Source organism: Dipodomys ordii, unplaced genomic scaffold, assembly GCF_000151885.1.
Source record: "Dipodomys ordii isolate 6190 unplaced genomic scaffold, Dord_2.0 Scaffold40, whole genome shotgun sequence".
NCBI lineage: Eukaryota > Metazoa > Chordata > Mammalia > Rodentia > Heteromyidae > Dipodomys > Dipodomys ordii.
Window position 1 is genome coordinate 4,370,340 of NW_012267256.1, and position 14,866 is coordinate 4,385,205.

At 51.2% G+C, this 14,866-nt stretch overlaps 1 protein-coding gene across 1 annotated transcript in view; it reads left to right on the top strand.

Annotated features, from left to right (window-relative positions):
- Nucleotides 1-13,672, top strand: part of LOC105987189 (guanine nucleotide-binding protein subunit alpha-14-like) — a 68,518-nt gene extending 54,846 nt beyond the window's left edge. Inside the window, exons 6-10 of the mRNA XM_013018389.1 lie at nt 4,557-4,711; nt 8,403-8,531; nt 9,330-9,459; nt 11,751-11,904; nt 12,834-13,672. Coding sequence (XP_012873843.1) covers nt 4,557-4,711; nt 8,403-8,531; nt 9,330-9,459; nt 11,751-11,904; nt 12,834-13,024 — 759 coding nt within the window. The 3' untranslated portion in view covers nt 13,025-13,672. The remainder of the gene's footprint in view (nt 1-4,556; nt 4,712-8,402; nt 8,532-9,329; nt 9,460-11,750; nt 11,905-12,833) is intronic.
- Nucleotides 13,673-14,866: the final 1,194 nt, after the last annotated feature.

Consider the following 14,866-nt stretch of genomic DNA (forward strand, 5'->3'; position numbering starts at 1 on the left):
TGGAATCTTACAGCTAGATGTTCAGAAACTGCTGGGGGAGAGGGAGGCCAGAGACAGGGCTCCGGGGTCTGTAACTCCCACTTCACGGTCCACCAGACCCGGCAAGGCCGCTTCCAACCTGCCCTGGCCTCGGGGGCAGCAGCCTTTCAGCTGGTGGGCCGTGTGTGGAGGTGAGCTGCGTCGGGGCCACACCTGGCTCCCCAAACCCGGTGCGCCCTGGCCTGCGCTGAGCACCGGTGACTCGCGCCATCATCGGAGCCATTCAGGAGGCCGAGATCGGAGGACCGAGGGTCAAAGCCGGTCCAGGCAGGAAAGTGTGGGAGGCTCTCGCCTCCGATCAGCCACCAGAAAGCAGGAAATGAGGGCTGTGGCTTTAGTGGTAGTGTGCCAGCCTTGAGTGAAGACACACAGCAAGAGCCCGAGGCCCCAAGGTCAGAACACACTGCACACACACAATGCACACACACACCCATAAAAACGGGGAAACCCAGTCATCCTATGGTCCGTCTGAGAAGTTGAGACAGCCACTGAGCACAGTATGTATCCCTACTTACTGCATCGACAGACAACGCCCCCCCCCCAACATAACCTAATAGGCAGAATTAAAGCAGCTTGGTCTTCCATGCAAGCATTTTTTGGCTAGGAAGTACTCCTGTTTCTTATCTTGTTGAAGGTGAAAAGTATGACAAAGGCAGTAGCAGAAGTACAGATTTGTATTGACTCTTGAGCGGAGATCAGAAAGATGACTCTCCATGCTGAGCACATTTCAGGAGATGAGAGAAATCTGTGTCTTTTAAATCAGCTGTTAAATATCCCAATGACCAGTGAGTGGGCTGGGCTGCTGGCCGCCGTGGCCAATGAGAAGCGACCCCGGGCTGCAAACAGGAGTTTCTAGAGAAGCCCGGGAATGGGTGAAAAGAAGCCAGGAAACCAGAAGTTTGGGTGAAACAGTCTTAAGTAGAGAGTCATCGTGGGAGCTCTCTGCCCCTGAGGTCATCAACTTAGGCAGAGAAAAGGGGTTTTGGAGGCCTAAGTCCAAGATCGACTGGCCTCGTTTGCCGTGGGCATCCTGATGAGGGTGGTGGGCAAAGCTGCTTGTGGCGGCCAGGAAACGGTGGAGGACGCGCCTCCTGCCAGGGAATCCCGCCTCATTCATTCATCAACACACAAAGTGCTGTCATTATTAAGGTGATGCACACCGGGATCGCCGTTGTGAATCACACGTCATGAGTCCATTTCTTTTTGGGCAATGTCATTCCTTGAAGTCATTTTTTAAAAAAGTACGCTAGCTGTGCTTTAAAAATGTATTTTATAGTTCTGTTGAAGGAAGGATCAGGTCTGTGTGTACCAGCTCAAAGTTGCTGATCATTCACACACCCTCTGTATCTTTCCTAGTTTTTTAAAAACCCTACCAGTTACTCAGAGAAGTGTGCTAAAATCTTCCGTAAGATGAAGATGTGTCCATTTCTCCACTTTGACCTGTGAAGTTTGCTCTATTTTGAGCCTATGTTGTTATCTGTTATCTTTATAAAGCTTAAGAGCAGTATAGCAGTATTTCCTTAAACTTTTGACACTTGAATCTTCCCCCCACCCCCGCCTTGTAGACCTGGTGCGCCTCTTACCTTAACACTACTTTTATACCTGTCCGAGCAGACACTTGAAACAGTATCAGCTTACGTTTTTATCATCGACAACAGCTTGGGCATCTTGATCCATCTTACTGTGGCATCTGTCTTGGAGCCATCGTGTCTTTCTTGGGGTTGGCTATCTGGGGTGTATGCTGAACAGATATTTGAATTCTCCCCAGCAAATGCCATGCTTTTTGATGAATACATTTGTGTGCCCTTCTATACAATTGCGAGTGTGCTTATGTGTACATTTATAAATTCTAGCTTCCATATATGAGAGATGCATACACTCGTTGTCTCTCTGGGGCTGATTTACTTCACTCAACGTAATTTTTTCCAGTCCATCCATTTTCTTTGCAAAGGGTAAAATATCATTCTTCGTAATGGATGAGTAAAGTTCCATTGTGTATATACACCACGTTTCCGTGATGCATTCATCCATTGAGGGTCATCTGGGTTGTTTCCATATCTTGGAGAGCCTGACTCTTAGAGTGAGCAGATATAATAAAGGATTTGTAGATATTTGGAACGCTCCTCATCATGTAAAATCCAAACCAAATACACAGGAATTAAACATTATAAAGAATAAAGTAAAACAACCAGAACCAGTGAGAGCAGGAACTTTTGAACAACCCACTTGGATTTTTTTAAGTCAGTTTTTCTCACAATAGGTATGTCTAGGTGAATTGGCCTCATTTTGTCTTTCCAGAATTCCTGCATGTATTAAAACAGCATATTGTACTCCTTCAATACACACAACTTTAATCTGCCAATTAAAAACACATCAGTAACGACTCAGAAAGTTCATGAAAATGCTTAACAACGCTGTGCTGGGTCCATGATTTGGGGTTGAAATTACCTCCAGCGGATGGGGCAGCCGGCTCTGACCCAGGCAGGGCACTCCACCGGCCCGGGCGGCGATGGTGTAGGAGCCTTTGTGTTTGGCCTGGTGGGGGCTGGACAGCTGCTGGGCTCTGGGCTGCAGCCAGAAAGGGCCACGGTGCCGTCCCCAGCAGCCACGAGGCCCTGCGTGGCCAAGCCCCCGCCGGTGGGCAGCTCCTGCTCCTGCTGGCCTGGGATTCTCTGAGCCACAGCCCTCCTGGAGGCCGTCTGTCTGTCCATGTTGTCCCTTCAGTGCAGGGCTGGGCTGCTCTTATCTGAGGGAGGAGGAAAGGGCAAGTCACTGGGGGCCTGGGCGCCGTCTGGGGCCCTTGAGTGTTGCTCTGGTCGTGTTTACTCCGCGGAGCGTCTCTTGCCTCTCTCCCTCCCCCGTCTTGTCCTTGGCACAGAGGGGTGGGCGGCTTCCTCTCAGCAGGCTCTGGCCCCAACTGCCTGGCCCACCATACACATCTGCCTCCCGGATGCTCCATAGAGCCCGGGGCCTCCAGACCCCCCAAGTCTGGCCTTTGCCCCCTCCTCCTGTGCGATGAGCAGTTCCGTCTCCAGTGGCAGAGCCTTGCTGTGCACAGGTGCACGAGGAGGTGCCCCGGGGGACGAGGCCCCGAACACACACACACACACACACACACACACACGCACCCACGCACGCGTGAAGGTCACCCGTCTCAAGGGCGCTAGATTTCCCTGGTGGGCGCTGTGCGCACTGTGTCTGAGACGCGCCTCTGCTCCTGGCGGTGGCTCGGGACCCGTGGCTCGTGGGGGCTCCCCCCGCTTTCACATCACCAGGACAGAAGACAGACAGATGGCGACTTAGGCTCACGGCATCTTTTGGACGTCCTCCCCTGCCCCCATCCCCAAAGAGAGCCTGAAGTCACTTGCCCTCGGGTCATTCGGCTGGAGTGCAGCGTGTGTCTTGGTGAGGAAGGGAGCAGAGGGGGGCCTTGTGCCCACGTTCTGGCCTTTGCCTGGCTGTACCAGGGACGGGAGCAGCCTGGATAAGAGGCACAGAGGCGGGGAGGGGGAGGGGCCCTCCTCTGGACCGCTCCCAGTGCCCTTGGGCCCCCTCCCTTGCGTTCCTTGGCTGTGGTTTTCTGTTCCTTGGCTGTGTTTTCTGTTGCATGCGCTCAGTGCCCCCAGTGTCTGTGGAATGCACACGTCTGTACCACCTGCCAAGCAGGTCTGGAGACGCCGGGCAGGAGGGCAGGCGGCCTCTCCTGACCGTCATGGAGACAGAAAGGGACAGGGGCGTTTTGAATTTGGAGGGTGTCTCAGCGGCAGACCGCCTGAGGCTGCTTTGGAGTGAGGGGGAAGGGAGGGAGGGAGGCGACCGGGCTTTTCTAGGCAGTGCTAGAACATTCTCTCTGACTTGGTCCATACTGGTGGGTGGATTCGATACCAAGGCCTAAAGTTTAGAAGAGTCTCTGGCCTTGTGCTGACTTCCACTGATTAAATGAGATGATACAGAGCCTCCAGCACACTGTAAGTGGCCGGTAAGTGGCAGCTGCTCTGATAACAATAATCACGATAATTCTGACCTGCATAACAACTGCAATTGGGGCACTCACTATTTAATAACTGGGCATAGTAAACATACCCATGGGTGGCTTACTGGGGCTGGGTGTGTGTGGGGGTGTGTGTGTGTGTGTGTGTGTGTGTGTGTGTGCGCGCGCGCAATGGCAGTGTTTCTCCAGTGGGAAACAATGTTGTCAGCAAAGCATGAGTTCAGTACTTCCTGCGTAAACAAAAGTGCTCTAGAAAGTAAAATCTGGTGGTTTTTTTGTTTTTTTAGAAAGGAGAACGGCTGACAGTTGGTGCTGGGGGAGGGCAGTTCAGGGGGTCCGTCCCGCCCTGGCTGCTGTACCCGCGGCCTGGCCTGGCACTGTGCGCCTGGGGCCATGTGTGGTGGTCTCCGGAGCTCAGCAGCCTCTTCACCCCACGCATCAGGGCCGCGTGTCCACCGCCCTGCATGGGATGTCCCTCACCCACAAGCCGCCCTGGCCTGACGGGGCTTCTCTCTCCTTGGAGCAGGAACACGCCCAGCTCATCAGGGACGTGGAAGTGGACAAGGTCTCGGCGCTCTCCAGGGACCAGGTGGCAGCCATCAAGCAGCTCTGGCAGGACCCCGGCATCCAGGAGTGCTATGACAGGAGGAGGGAGTACCAACTCTCCGACTCGGCCAAGTAGTGAGTGCCGCTCCCCCCTGCGGTCCCCCCGCGGTCCCCCCTGCGGTCCCCCCCCCCGCGGCTCTGTCCTGCTCCCCGTTATTACTTGGTGCTCGCTCAGTACTCTGTGGACTAAATCTAGCCTCTGCCTTTTCTCTCTGTTTCCAGGGGAGGCTCACTTCAATGGGAGGCTCATCTGGGGGGGGGGGCTGAGGTTATAATCTGAGCAAGGGATTGCCGCTGGCCCCGCTTCCCCATCCCGCTGCCGTTCCGGCCTGTGGGAGAGGACAGCAGGTTGCTGCCCTGAAACCTGAGTATCCGCTTAGCTCAGCAGTCAGCTGGTCTGGTGCTTCCCTCTAGTGGCCGAGAGAGGGACCTGCAGGCCCAATACACAAGCCAGCGTTCCGGGCTGCCATACTTTTCTCATTGTTATCATAAAGGTGATTGATGTACAGAGGGGTTACAGGTACCTAAGTCAGAAAAAGAGTACATTTCCTTTTGGACTTTCCTTTGCACATTCCATTTCCTTCACGCTTTCCAGTTTTCCCCTTCCCATTCCCACCCCCAAACTGTACAGTTCATTCTCGACATAGTGTCTAATGAGAGCCACTGCTACATTTGTTCACTCTTTGCCGGCTCCCATCTTACTGTATTTTGGATCTATAAAACCCTCAGGTTTCTCATGTTATCTTTTACATTAAAGCTTTCATTAGTTTTGTTATTGTTAAAGGTGGTGTACAGCTATGCGCTGGTGGCTCACGCCTGTACTCCTACTCAGGAGGCTGAGATCTGAGGATCATGGTTCAAAGCCGGCCCAGCCAGAAAAGTCTCCATGACACTCTTATCCCCAGTTAACCACTCAAAAACCAGTAGTAGAGCTGTGGCTCAAAGTGGTAGAGCATAGCCTGAGTAAAAGAGCTCAGGACAGTGCCTAGGCCTTGAGTTCAAGCCCCACAACCAACAAAAAAAGTGTGATGTGCAGAGAGTTTTGTCTTGTGTGTGTGTGTGGGGGGGGTGGTCCTGGCGTTTGAACTTAGGACCTAATGCTTGTTAAGCAGGCAGTCTACTATTTGAACCATGTCTAAGCTATCCGTTCTAGTTTTAAATCCAGAAGTAAGAATTGATTGAGATGGTTCTTTTTATTATTATTATTATTTTGGTTTTTGTCGGTGGTGGGGCCTGAACTCTGGGCCTGGGCGCTGTCCCTCAGCTCTTCAGCTGAAGGCTAGCACCCTACCACTTGAGCCACAGCACCACTTCCGGCTTTTTCTGCTTATGTGGTGCTGAGGAATCGAACCCAGGGCCTCATGCATGTGAGGCAAGCGCTCTACCACTGAGCCACCTTCCCAGCCCCTGAGTTGGTTCCTGTACGGACTGCCCCATGCGGATCACAGTCAGCACCAACGTCCGGTCACTGCGCAGAGCTTGGTCCTGTCTGAAGAGCTGTTTCTGCTGCTCAGCACCTCCCTCCTGACCGCAGACACTCATGAGTCGCGTGCGGTCGGGCAGCCCCGGGACCCGTGCCCGTCCCCTCAGTGCTTGTGATCCTTGCCCGCAGAGCAGAGCTCGCGTGAGTGCAGTTTACCTGCCTTGGAGCAAGGTGGAGGGCGGGAAAGGAAACAGGACCCCTCTCTGTGGTTTCTCTGGCTTCCCTTCGGTGTTTGACCAGGCTGAGGGTCAGTGCCATCCATCCAGACTGGAAAAAGTACAGGAGGAAAGAAAAAAGCTTTAAGGCAGGAAGAGAAAAGAAATCCCCGTAGTGTTTGTTAGATCAGCCTGGAGAAGGAAGCGTGCCGAGGAAGGGCAGCCTGCCCGGCAGCCTGCGGAGGCGGAGGCCGGTCAGCGAAGGCCCCTCCTGGCCTCCCCCTTACGCTGCTTGGTGTTCCAGGCTCTGTGAAGGCCCCGGGGCCGAGGCTGCGTTGGACAAGGCCCACCGGCATGGCTGCAGAATTCCGTACGATCCTGAAAGCACAGGAGAGTGCACCAAGAGCAACGTGAGGTCCAGTCAGGGTGGCGGACGCTTTGCCAGGACGCTCCAAACCCAGAGCCTCGCGGCCTGCAGAATGCAAGGCTCTTGAGCGTTTCCTTGGTCTCGGCCAGTAGTGCTCCACCATCTGCTAATAATATCTGCTTATCTGGACGTGTGTTGGCATCACCCAAATTTGAATGCCTGTGCTGTCCCAGGGAGTGTGTGGGGAGAGCTGCGGTGGGACTTACGCTCTCCCAGGAAATACACAGTCTGGTGGTGTGAGTCTGTAATCACACACGAAAGCGAAGGATTTCCTCTCTTACTGCAGAGGCTACATTTGCAAGATCCAACTCACACTGGATGCCTGAAGCCAGAGGCACCAAATTACACACACACACACACACACACACACACACACACACACAAATATGTTGTCCTATCTTTTTTTATAGACATATACCTATGATATAGCTTATAAATTAGGCATAGGAAAAGATTAGCAGCAGTCATGGTCATTTATATCAGTCATAACATAGAGCAGCGATTGGCTGGTCTCTAAGCTGAATAAGTGAATGTGGACAGACACGCCGCTGTAGGGTGGCAGGGCATACGGTGTGGATTTGCTAGAATGGGGTGAATCCTGCCAGGCTGGGTGGGGGAGGGGTAGCGCAGGACGGTGTGGGATTGTTGTGATACGCCGATGACACTCCACTTAGAACGGGCCAGTTGGTAACCTGGCTCTGCCCAGTAAAAACCACAATGAGTGGATTAGGGCTTGTTTGTTCTTGGTATTTTTCCACTTTGTATTTTGGGTGAGACTGTGTGAGGGCTCAGGTGAAGGGTAGGGCCACGCCAGGCCGAGGGTGAAAAGCCCTGCTCGTTGGACTGGGCCAGAGGCTGGCTCCCTGAGCTTCATGGTGGAAGTGAGCGGGTTCTGTGTGCCGTTTCTGGAGGCATCTTCAGGCCAACCCGCTCGGAGCTCCCGCTGCAAGGCTGGGCTGGCGACGCGGGGGCTCCAGGGCGTCTGAGTCACTCACTGTGCTAACACGGCCTTTTTTTAAACCTCAACATTTCCATTCACTAGTCTCACCAGAGGATTGCCCGCAGCGGAGCGATGGGTGCGCGCAGAGCCTCGGTCTCCCGCCTCTCAGCTGCACACGTGCCTCCCGTTCTGCCGTCACCATTCCTTTCCTTCTTTTTATAATTTCACCATTATTATGACTCATAAGGGGCTCAAAATGTATTTTAAAACAATGGTCTCTCATTTCAATACAGAAAGATGTGTCTTAAGCCCAGGACTTTCATACGAGGTCCAAAGTCCTCTTGAACACAAATGTAGACTTGTTTTAGGAGGTGTTGGTTCAGAGGAGAATGCGTCATTTTGAAAGGCTTGCTCCCAGATAGCCGTCCCGGGGGGAGCGGGGCTGTCCCCTGGGCGGATAGTCAGGGACCGCGTCCACCTCCTCACAGCCACAGACAGGAGATGGGCAGAGGGGCCCAAGAGGTGCCAGAGATGTGCAGATTTCCCAGAAGGATGGACATGCCCCCTTCTCTCTCTCTCTGTGTCAGTTGTGGGGCTCTACCACTTGAGCCACAGCGCCACTTCCGGCCTTTTCTGCTTTGTGGTGCTGAGGAATGGAACCCAGGGCCTCCTGCATGCGAGGCAGGCGCTCTCCCACTGAGCCGCCTGCCCAGCCCCCCTTGTCTTTAAGGAGTCTCGGTTCCCCATTTGTTCCGTCACAGCTACCTGAGCGATATCGACCGGATCGCCATGCCATCGTTTGTACCCACACAGCAGGATGTGCTGCGGGTCCGCGTGCCCACCACTGGCATCATCGAGTATCCGTTCGATTTGGAAAACATCATCTTTCGGTACGTCTGTCTCAGCCCCAGTCCCTTCAGAGTTTTGCCTGTCTTCTTGGAAGTGCCCACATGGAGTCTTACCTGTGTTATCTCCACCCAGGGTCCAAAAAGGCCAAGGCGGCAGGAAGAATGCTTGCCTTTCTGTTCCATCTCTGGCTTAGCTTTTTCACTCAATTCTGACACTCTACCATTTGAGCCACAGCACTGTTTCCAGCTTTTTGTTGGTTAGTTGGAGATAGGAGTCTCTTAGATTTGTCCTCCGGGCTGGCTTTGAACCTCGATCCTCAGATCTCAGCCTTCTGAGTAGCCAGGATTACAGGTGTGAGCCACCGACGCCCGGTGGATGTCTGCATTTTCTGTCTGGAGTATTGAAATAACTTCTTGCCCAGTGTCTCCAAGCAACCTGCTGGAGTCAGTTTGATATCTGTCTTCAGAAACGATATTCGCATTTTATACTTGCTTTGTTAGGAATCAGCCAGTGGTCTCTCAACCGCCCAAATCAGCACCAAACAAACACGTCAAACTTAAGACCTTGCTTCACTTTGTGTGTATGTGCGCACACGCGTGACCAGTCATGGGGCTTGAACTCAGGGTCTGGGCGGCGCTGTCCCTGAACTCCACTTCTGGCTACTTGGTAGTTAGTTGGAGATAAGAGTCTCACGGACTTTCCTGCCACAATCCTCATAGTTCAGCCTCCCGAGTAGCCAGGATTTACAGGAGTGAGCCTCTTCAAGACCACACAGACACTGCTAGAACGGCTCATGTCCCTTGCTTCGTTGCATTCCAACCTTTTGTGATCGTCTACAGGATGGTGGATGTCGGTGGCCAGCGATCCGAACGGCGGAAGTGGATTCACTGCTTCGAGAGCGTCACCTCCATCATTTTCTTGGTTGCTCTGAGTGAATATGACCAGGTCCTGGCTGAGTGTGGGAGTGAGGTAGGCGCTCTGGGGAGAGGGGAGGCGCTGGGGGAGGCGCGGCTCTGTGGGTGCTCAGGAGCTGGCCAGGGCAGACTCCCTTCCTGAGACTAAACCGTCTTGGCCTGGCAGCACAGCGTCAACTACACGCTTGTTGGATCTGTGAACTACGGAAGGACGCCAGGCCCATTACTAACACAGAGCCTGCATCTAAGCAAGGTCTCAGGAAATGTGTCACTGGACAAGAAGGGTTCATTCTGAGAAACGCACTGCTAGGCGATTTCATTGTCGGGTGTGCAGCTCACAGGCACAAGTGTGTACTTGTTCCTGAGCCACAGGCCTGTTGCACACGTTACTGCCCTGCAGAGGGTAGGCAATCGGAACGCAGCGTCGGAAGGTAGGAAACACTGGGACGGTCCCGTGAGAAGCGGGCGATGGCTTTTAGCTGCATTTTAAACGTAGGGGCCTCGCCTTATTCACATGGTTCTGTGTTCACCCGGGAATGAAGGGCGTAAGATGGGACCGTCCCAGTCCCCCTGTGACATTGAGGATATTTTCTCTGGAGTGCTCAAATCCTCCATGGGGGTTTTCTCCTTTCATAAGTAGACCTTGGAATGTGCCTCTTGTTTCTAGGAAGTCAAATCAGTGAAGAACCTCTGCTCAGGACTGGGCAGTCACTGTGAACCAGTCATACCTTACATTTCTTCTAAGCAGACTTTTTTTGCCCTGAGAAGTATGGCTGCATTAGCTAATGGAAGATGAACACAGTTACTGCTGCTGCTGTGCAGAGTAGAGATCGTTACTGCTCAGGCTTCCCAGTGGGATATCCAGTTATCAACAGAACTAATCGGCTCCAAATTTGTTCCAGGATTTACTAGTTTCTCAAGAAATGTAAACGATTAGTTGAGTGTCGTGGCTCACAGCTGTAATCCTAGCTAACTCAGGAGGCTGGGATTAGGAAGAGTGTGGTTTAAAGCCAGTCAAGGAAAGAAAAGTGCAATTCCATCTCCAAAATACCCAGCTAAAAGCAAGACTGAAGGCACGGATTAAGTGGTAGAGCATGAGCCCCAGCCCAGTACTCATTAGATGGACAAGGCAGCACTATCGCTCAGCCTTGGAGAGGACTTACACAGTTGCCATTCCAGACTTGCCCTTCCGGGAACAACTAATGTATTGTACCAGCTCTTTGTGCTGAACAGGAATTTTCCGACATTGCACTTCTTGGAGAATGGAAAAGGAGTGGTGCAGGGAAGTGGAATTTATGGCACAGATCTCTGAAATGCGGAATGAAGCCATGTTTTCATGCTCCCTTCGCATCAGTATTGCTGTCTACAGTGACCATCACTAGATGTGATCTGTGTGCGCATGTCTTCCATCAACAAAGCATAGCTAGCAAGCCCTGCTTGCTAGTGTTTTATGTTCAGAAATTATTACTATCTTTGTGAATCATCTTCACCAGATCCCATTATTATATGGGTTTGGAAGGTTACTTACATTTTCTCAACAGCAGTATGGCTCACCCAGTGAATGGGGACACTCTCCACTTGTAGTGTGAGCTCAGAACAGGCCCTCGGCAGCAGCTGCTCCTTGTGGGCCAGGGCTAGCATTGCAAAGGTCCCTAGGGCTGGTGGCCCGTGTGGCAGAGGGGTCCTTCTTGTGACTGCTTCCCGCTGTCTGCAAACCCACAGCCTAATGGCACGCTCAGCTCTGAAGCCACACATCCCCTCTGGACAGCCCGGCGGTTTCCTGACACTTGTCAAATGTATGAGCTTTCCTGCTCCAAGCTGCATGAAAGCATGTGTGCGCACATGTGTGTGCGTGAGCGCGTGCATGCATGCACGTGCTTCAACCCTAAGGCTCAAATTCAGAATCTGGCTGCTGTCCCTGAGCTTTTGTGCTCAAACCTAGCACTCTACCACTTGAGCCACAGTTCGTTCCACTTCAGATTTTCAGTGGCTAATCGGAGATGAGAGTCTCATGGACTTTCCTACCCGGGCTGGCTTTGAACAGTGATCCCAGAACTCAACCTTCCTGAGTTGCTAGGATTGCAGGCGTGAGCCACTGGCACCTGGCCTTTTCTGCTTTCTTTACATGATGGGCTGGGTGCTCAGGAGATGAAATCCAGGTATGATTATGTAGTAAGAGGGCAGGAGAGGGGCCAAAGAGAAACAGAGGTCCAGTGCCCTGTGCGGCCAGGTGCTCAGCAGCTCCAGCAGTGCCCGGCGGGGAGAGAAGGCCCACAGAGACACTAGCTATTTCCCATCTGTTGTTTTTCTTTCTAGCTTGTTCTAATTCCCTCATTCCTCACTTAGAATCGCATGGAAGAAAGCAAAGCCTTGTTTAAAACCATCATTACCTACCCCTGGTTTCTGAACTCATCGGTGATTTTGTTCTTAAACAAGAAGGACCTTTTGGAAGAGAAAATTATGTACTCTCATCTAATTAGCTATTTCCCAGAATACACAGGTAAGCGCTCCCTGGGGAGTTCTCACTGGGCCCACCCCCTGACCTGACTCCTGTACCGTGCCCAGAATCCACCTGTCAGTCCTCCGCCAGCTCAGGCCTCTCGAGCTCTCCGCGAGGCCTTTCTGGCTCTTCCCTGTTCTTCCGCCTGCATTGGCGTGCACCTTGACGCCCCTTATGTGGCTGACTCTGTACCTTGCTCTGCTGGCCACCGAGCTCTCCCCTCAGTCAGACTCCAGAGACTGTGCCCATGTATACCAGAGCACCTAGAGCTTCACTGGGGTTCAGAGGAGTTCTCATCCTGTTGTTAATTATTCCTAGCATAGGAGGTCTTAGATCTTACTAAGCTTGACATTACTATTTAGAGGGCAAGTATTTCAACATTGTCCTTTGTCTCATTATCCACTCTGGCTGTGCAGTTTAGAACCCTCAGGCTCTAAAATCCACGAGAGGATCCACATCTCTTTGTAGGTAGCCTAAAATCAGAAGAATGAATTGGGCCATTATTTCGAAGCAAATCACTTTACAGTTCAAGTTTTAGATACTAGTGGGCATTTGTCACATACAAATAAAAAGACACACTTTCTGGGAGCTGGTGGCTCATGCTTGTAATCCTAGCTACTCTGGAGCCTGAGATGTGAGGATCATAGTTCAAGGCCAGCCCGGTCAGAAGTCCGTGAGACTTATCTCCAGCTAGTCAACAGAAAACTGGAAGTGGCACTGTGGCTCAAATGGTGAAGCACTGGCCTTGAGCTGAAGAGCTGAGGGACAGCGCCCAGGCCCAGAGTTCAAGCCCCACGACTGACCAAAAAAAAGGAACAGGGACTCAGGTAAACTTTACCTGAAAATAGAGCAAAGGAAGACCCTAAGTAAAATGAGGACATTCAAAGATGATTCCAGGGAGGATGTATCTTTTCTGTGTTCATGGCCAGGACCAAAACAGGATGTCAAGGCTGCCAGAGACTTTATCCTGAAGCTCTACCAAGACCAGAATCCTGACAAGGAGAAGGTCATCTACTCCCACTTCACATGTGCTACGGATACAGAGAACATCCGTTTTGTGTTCGCTGCCGTCAAAGACACCATTCTACAGCTGAACCTACGAGAATTCAACTTGGTGTAGCAGGGCTGCCCACAGTGCCGCCACAGGGGGCAGAGCTCGCCAGGGCTTCTGTCCCCCAGACAACACGCACGCCACAGGGACTGGCCTGGGTAATGGAACTTGAAGACGTTTGAGTTGACCCGTTCTTTTCAGTCTTTTCAAGTTGTTTCCTTTTCTGAGTGTGTTTCTTGCCTTCTGGATAGTGTGTTCAATTTTGGATTTTGTATATTTGAAAGGCACCCGTGATTTACAAAAAAATTTGATTTGGTGTTTCATGGTAAGCTGGAAGGGATTAAGAGGGGCTTGTTAACTTATATGCCAGGCCTTCCGCCTTCTATGACGAATTTTTTTTTTAAAAGAATGTTTAATGGGCTTCATGCTCTTTATTAAATTATATATAGTAGACTGATTTTGAGTTTTCAGTGTTTCCTCTTTCGAGGAAGTGTGACTTTCAACATTACCAAAGCTTTCATTTTTCTGGAGAAGTTTTTGTGTGTGAACTATTTTTATCTTTCTTTTTGATGCCACTGTGGTGCCTTCCCCTCAGCCTACTGCTTGCATTTGGCTTTACGGCTGGTGCTCTACCCCAAGCCATGCCTCCTGTCCATATCTGGTTGGTTAACTGGAGATGGATTGAGAACTTTTCTGCCAAGGTTGGCTTTAAACCTGTCCTCTGATCACTGCCACCTCAGTAGCTGAGGTTACAGGCATGGGCCACTGGTGCCTGGTAGTGCGTCTTTTAAACTACATTAGTATCTGTGTTTATTTGTAATTTGAGCTGGCCACGATTTGGCTACCATGAAGCCAAAGATATGGTAAATGGTTTGTAGCTAGCATCCAGATAGTTTTGGTGGAAATGTCTGTATATGTTAATTCATATGGTCTAGTCTTGTACACCTATGAAATGGCCCAAAATACAAATTGTTTAGCAAATATGTAATTCCTGCTAAAGTTCTGATGGTCACCACAGATCTCCTGTTTGTATGTATGCTGTGCTTTCTAAGGTTAATACATCTTGTCACTAGCACTCATTTTGTTGTGTTTCTTACTCATGGCTGATATTCTGCTTCTAAAGAGGAATGCTATACCTTATTAACTCCATATTCATTGTGTTATGCTGGAGTTACCTGGGTCGTTGGCTCTGGAAGACAGATGCAAAGTCCTCTTCCAAGTACGGGATTCAAATCTCGTGCCCAAGGATGCTTTTGTTTCTGCTGTGTGTGGTGTGTGCATGTGTACGTTAGTACCAAGGCTTGAACACAGGGCTCCGTGCTTTTGCTCAATGTATTGTTCACTGCTGGCATCTTCCCCTGGAGCTCCACTTCTAGTCCAGCATCGTGCTGGTTAATTGGTAACAGGGAGTCTTGCATCTAAAGCATATGATCAGTCTCCTGATGGTTTCCAACTTAATGTGTTATTTAGCTGTAGGAAGGTGAGAAAGTAATACCCTCCTGGCAGAAGCTGTTTTTCAGGTTCAACCTGGGACTGGATACCTGCAGCGCCAATAAGGCATGCTTTCCCGGCAGCGGGCATGCCACACTACAGCGCCCTGTGCTGCTAGGCTATGGTAGGCCATAGGTTACATGCATTGTGCATTTTTGACTTAAGTATTTTCAATCTACCATAAGTTTCTGGGGAGATGCGAAGCGTCTGTACAGAATACAGCTGGGCTGGTTACACATGTGTTCGCATTCCTTTAACTATCCCAAGCTTGCTTTCTAGACAGCCACTGGACTGCTAGGCTCTCATTCTGTTGGAACAATCCCACTTGTGAAGCATTAAAGAGGAATATCAATACTGGAAAAGTCTGGAGTTACTCTGCCATAGCAACAGAAAGCCTTAAAAACGGATTTTTTCTTCAAG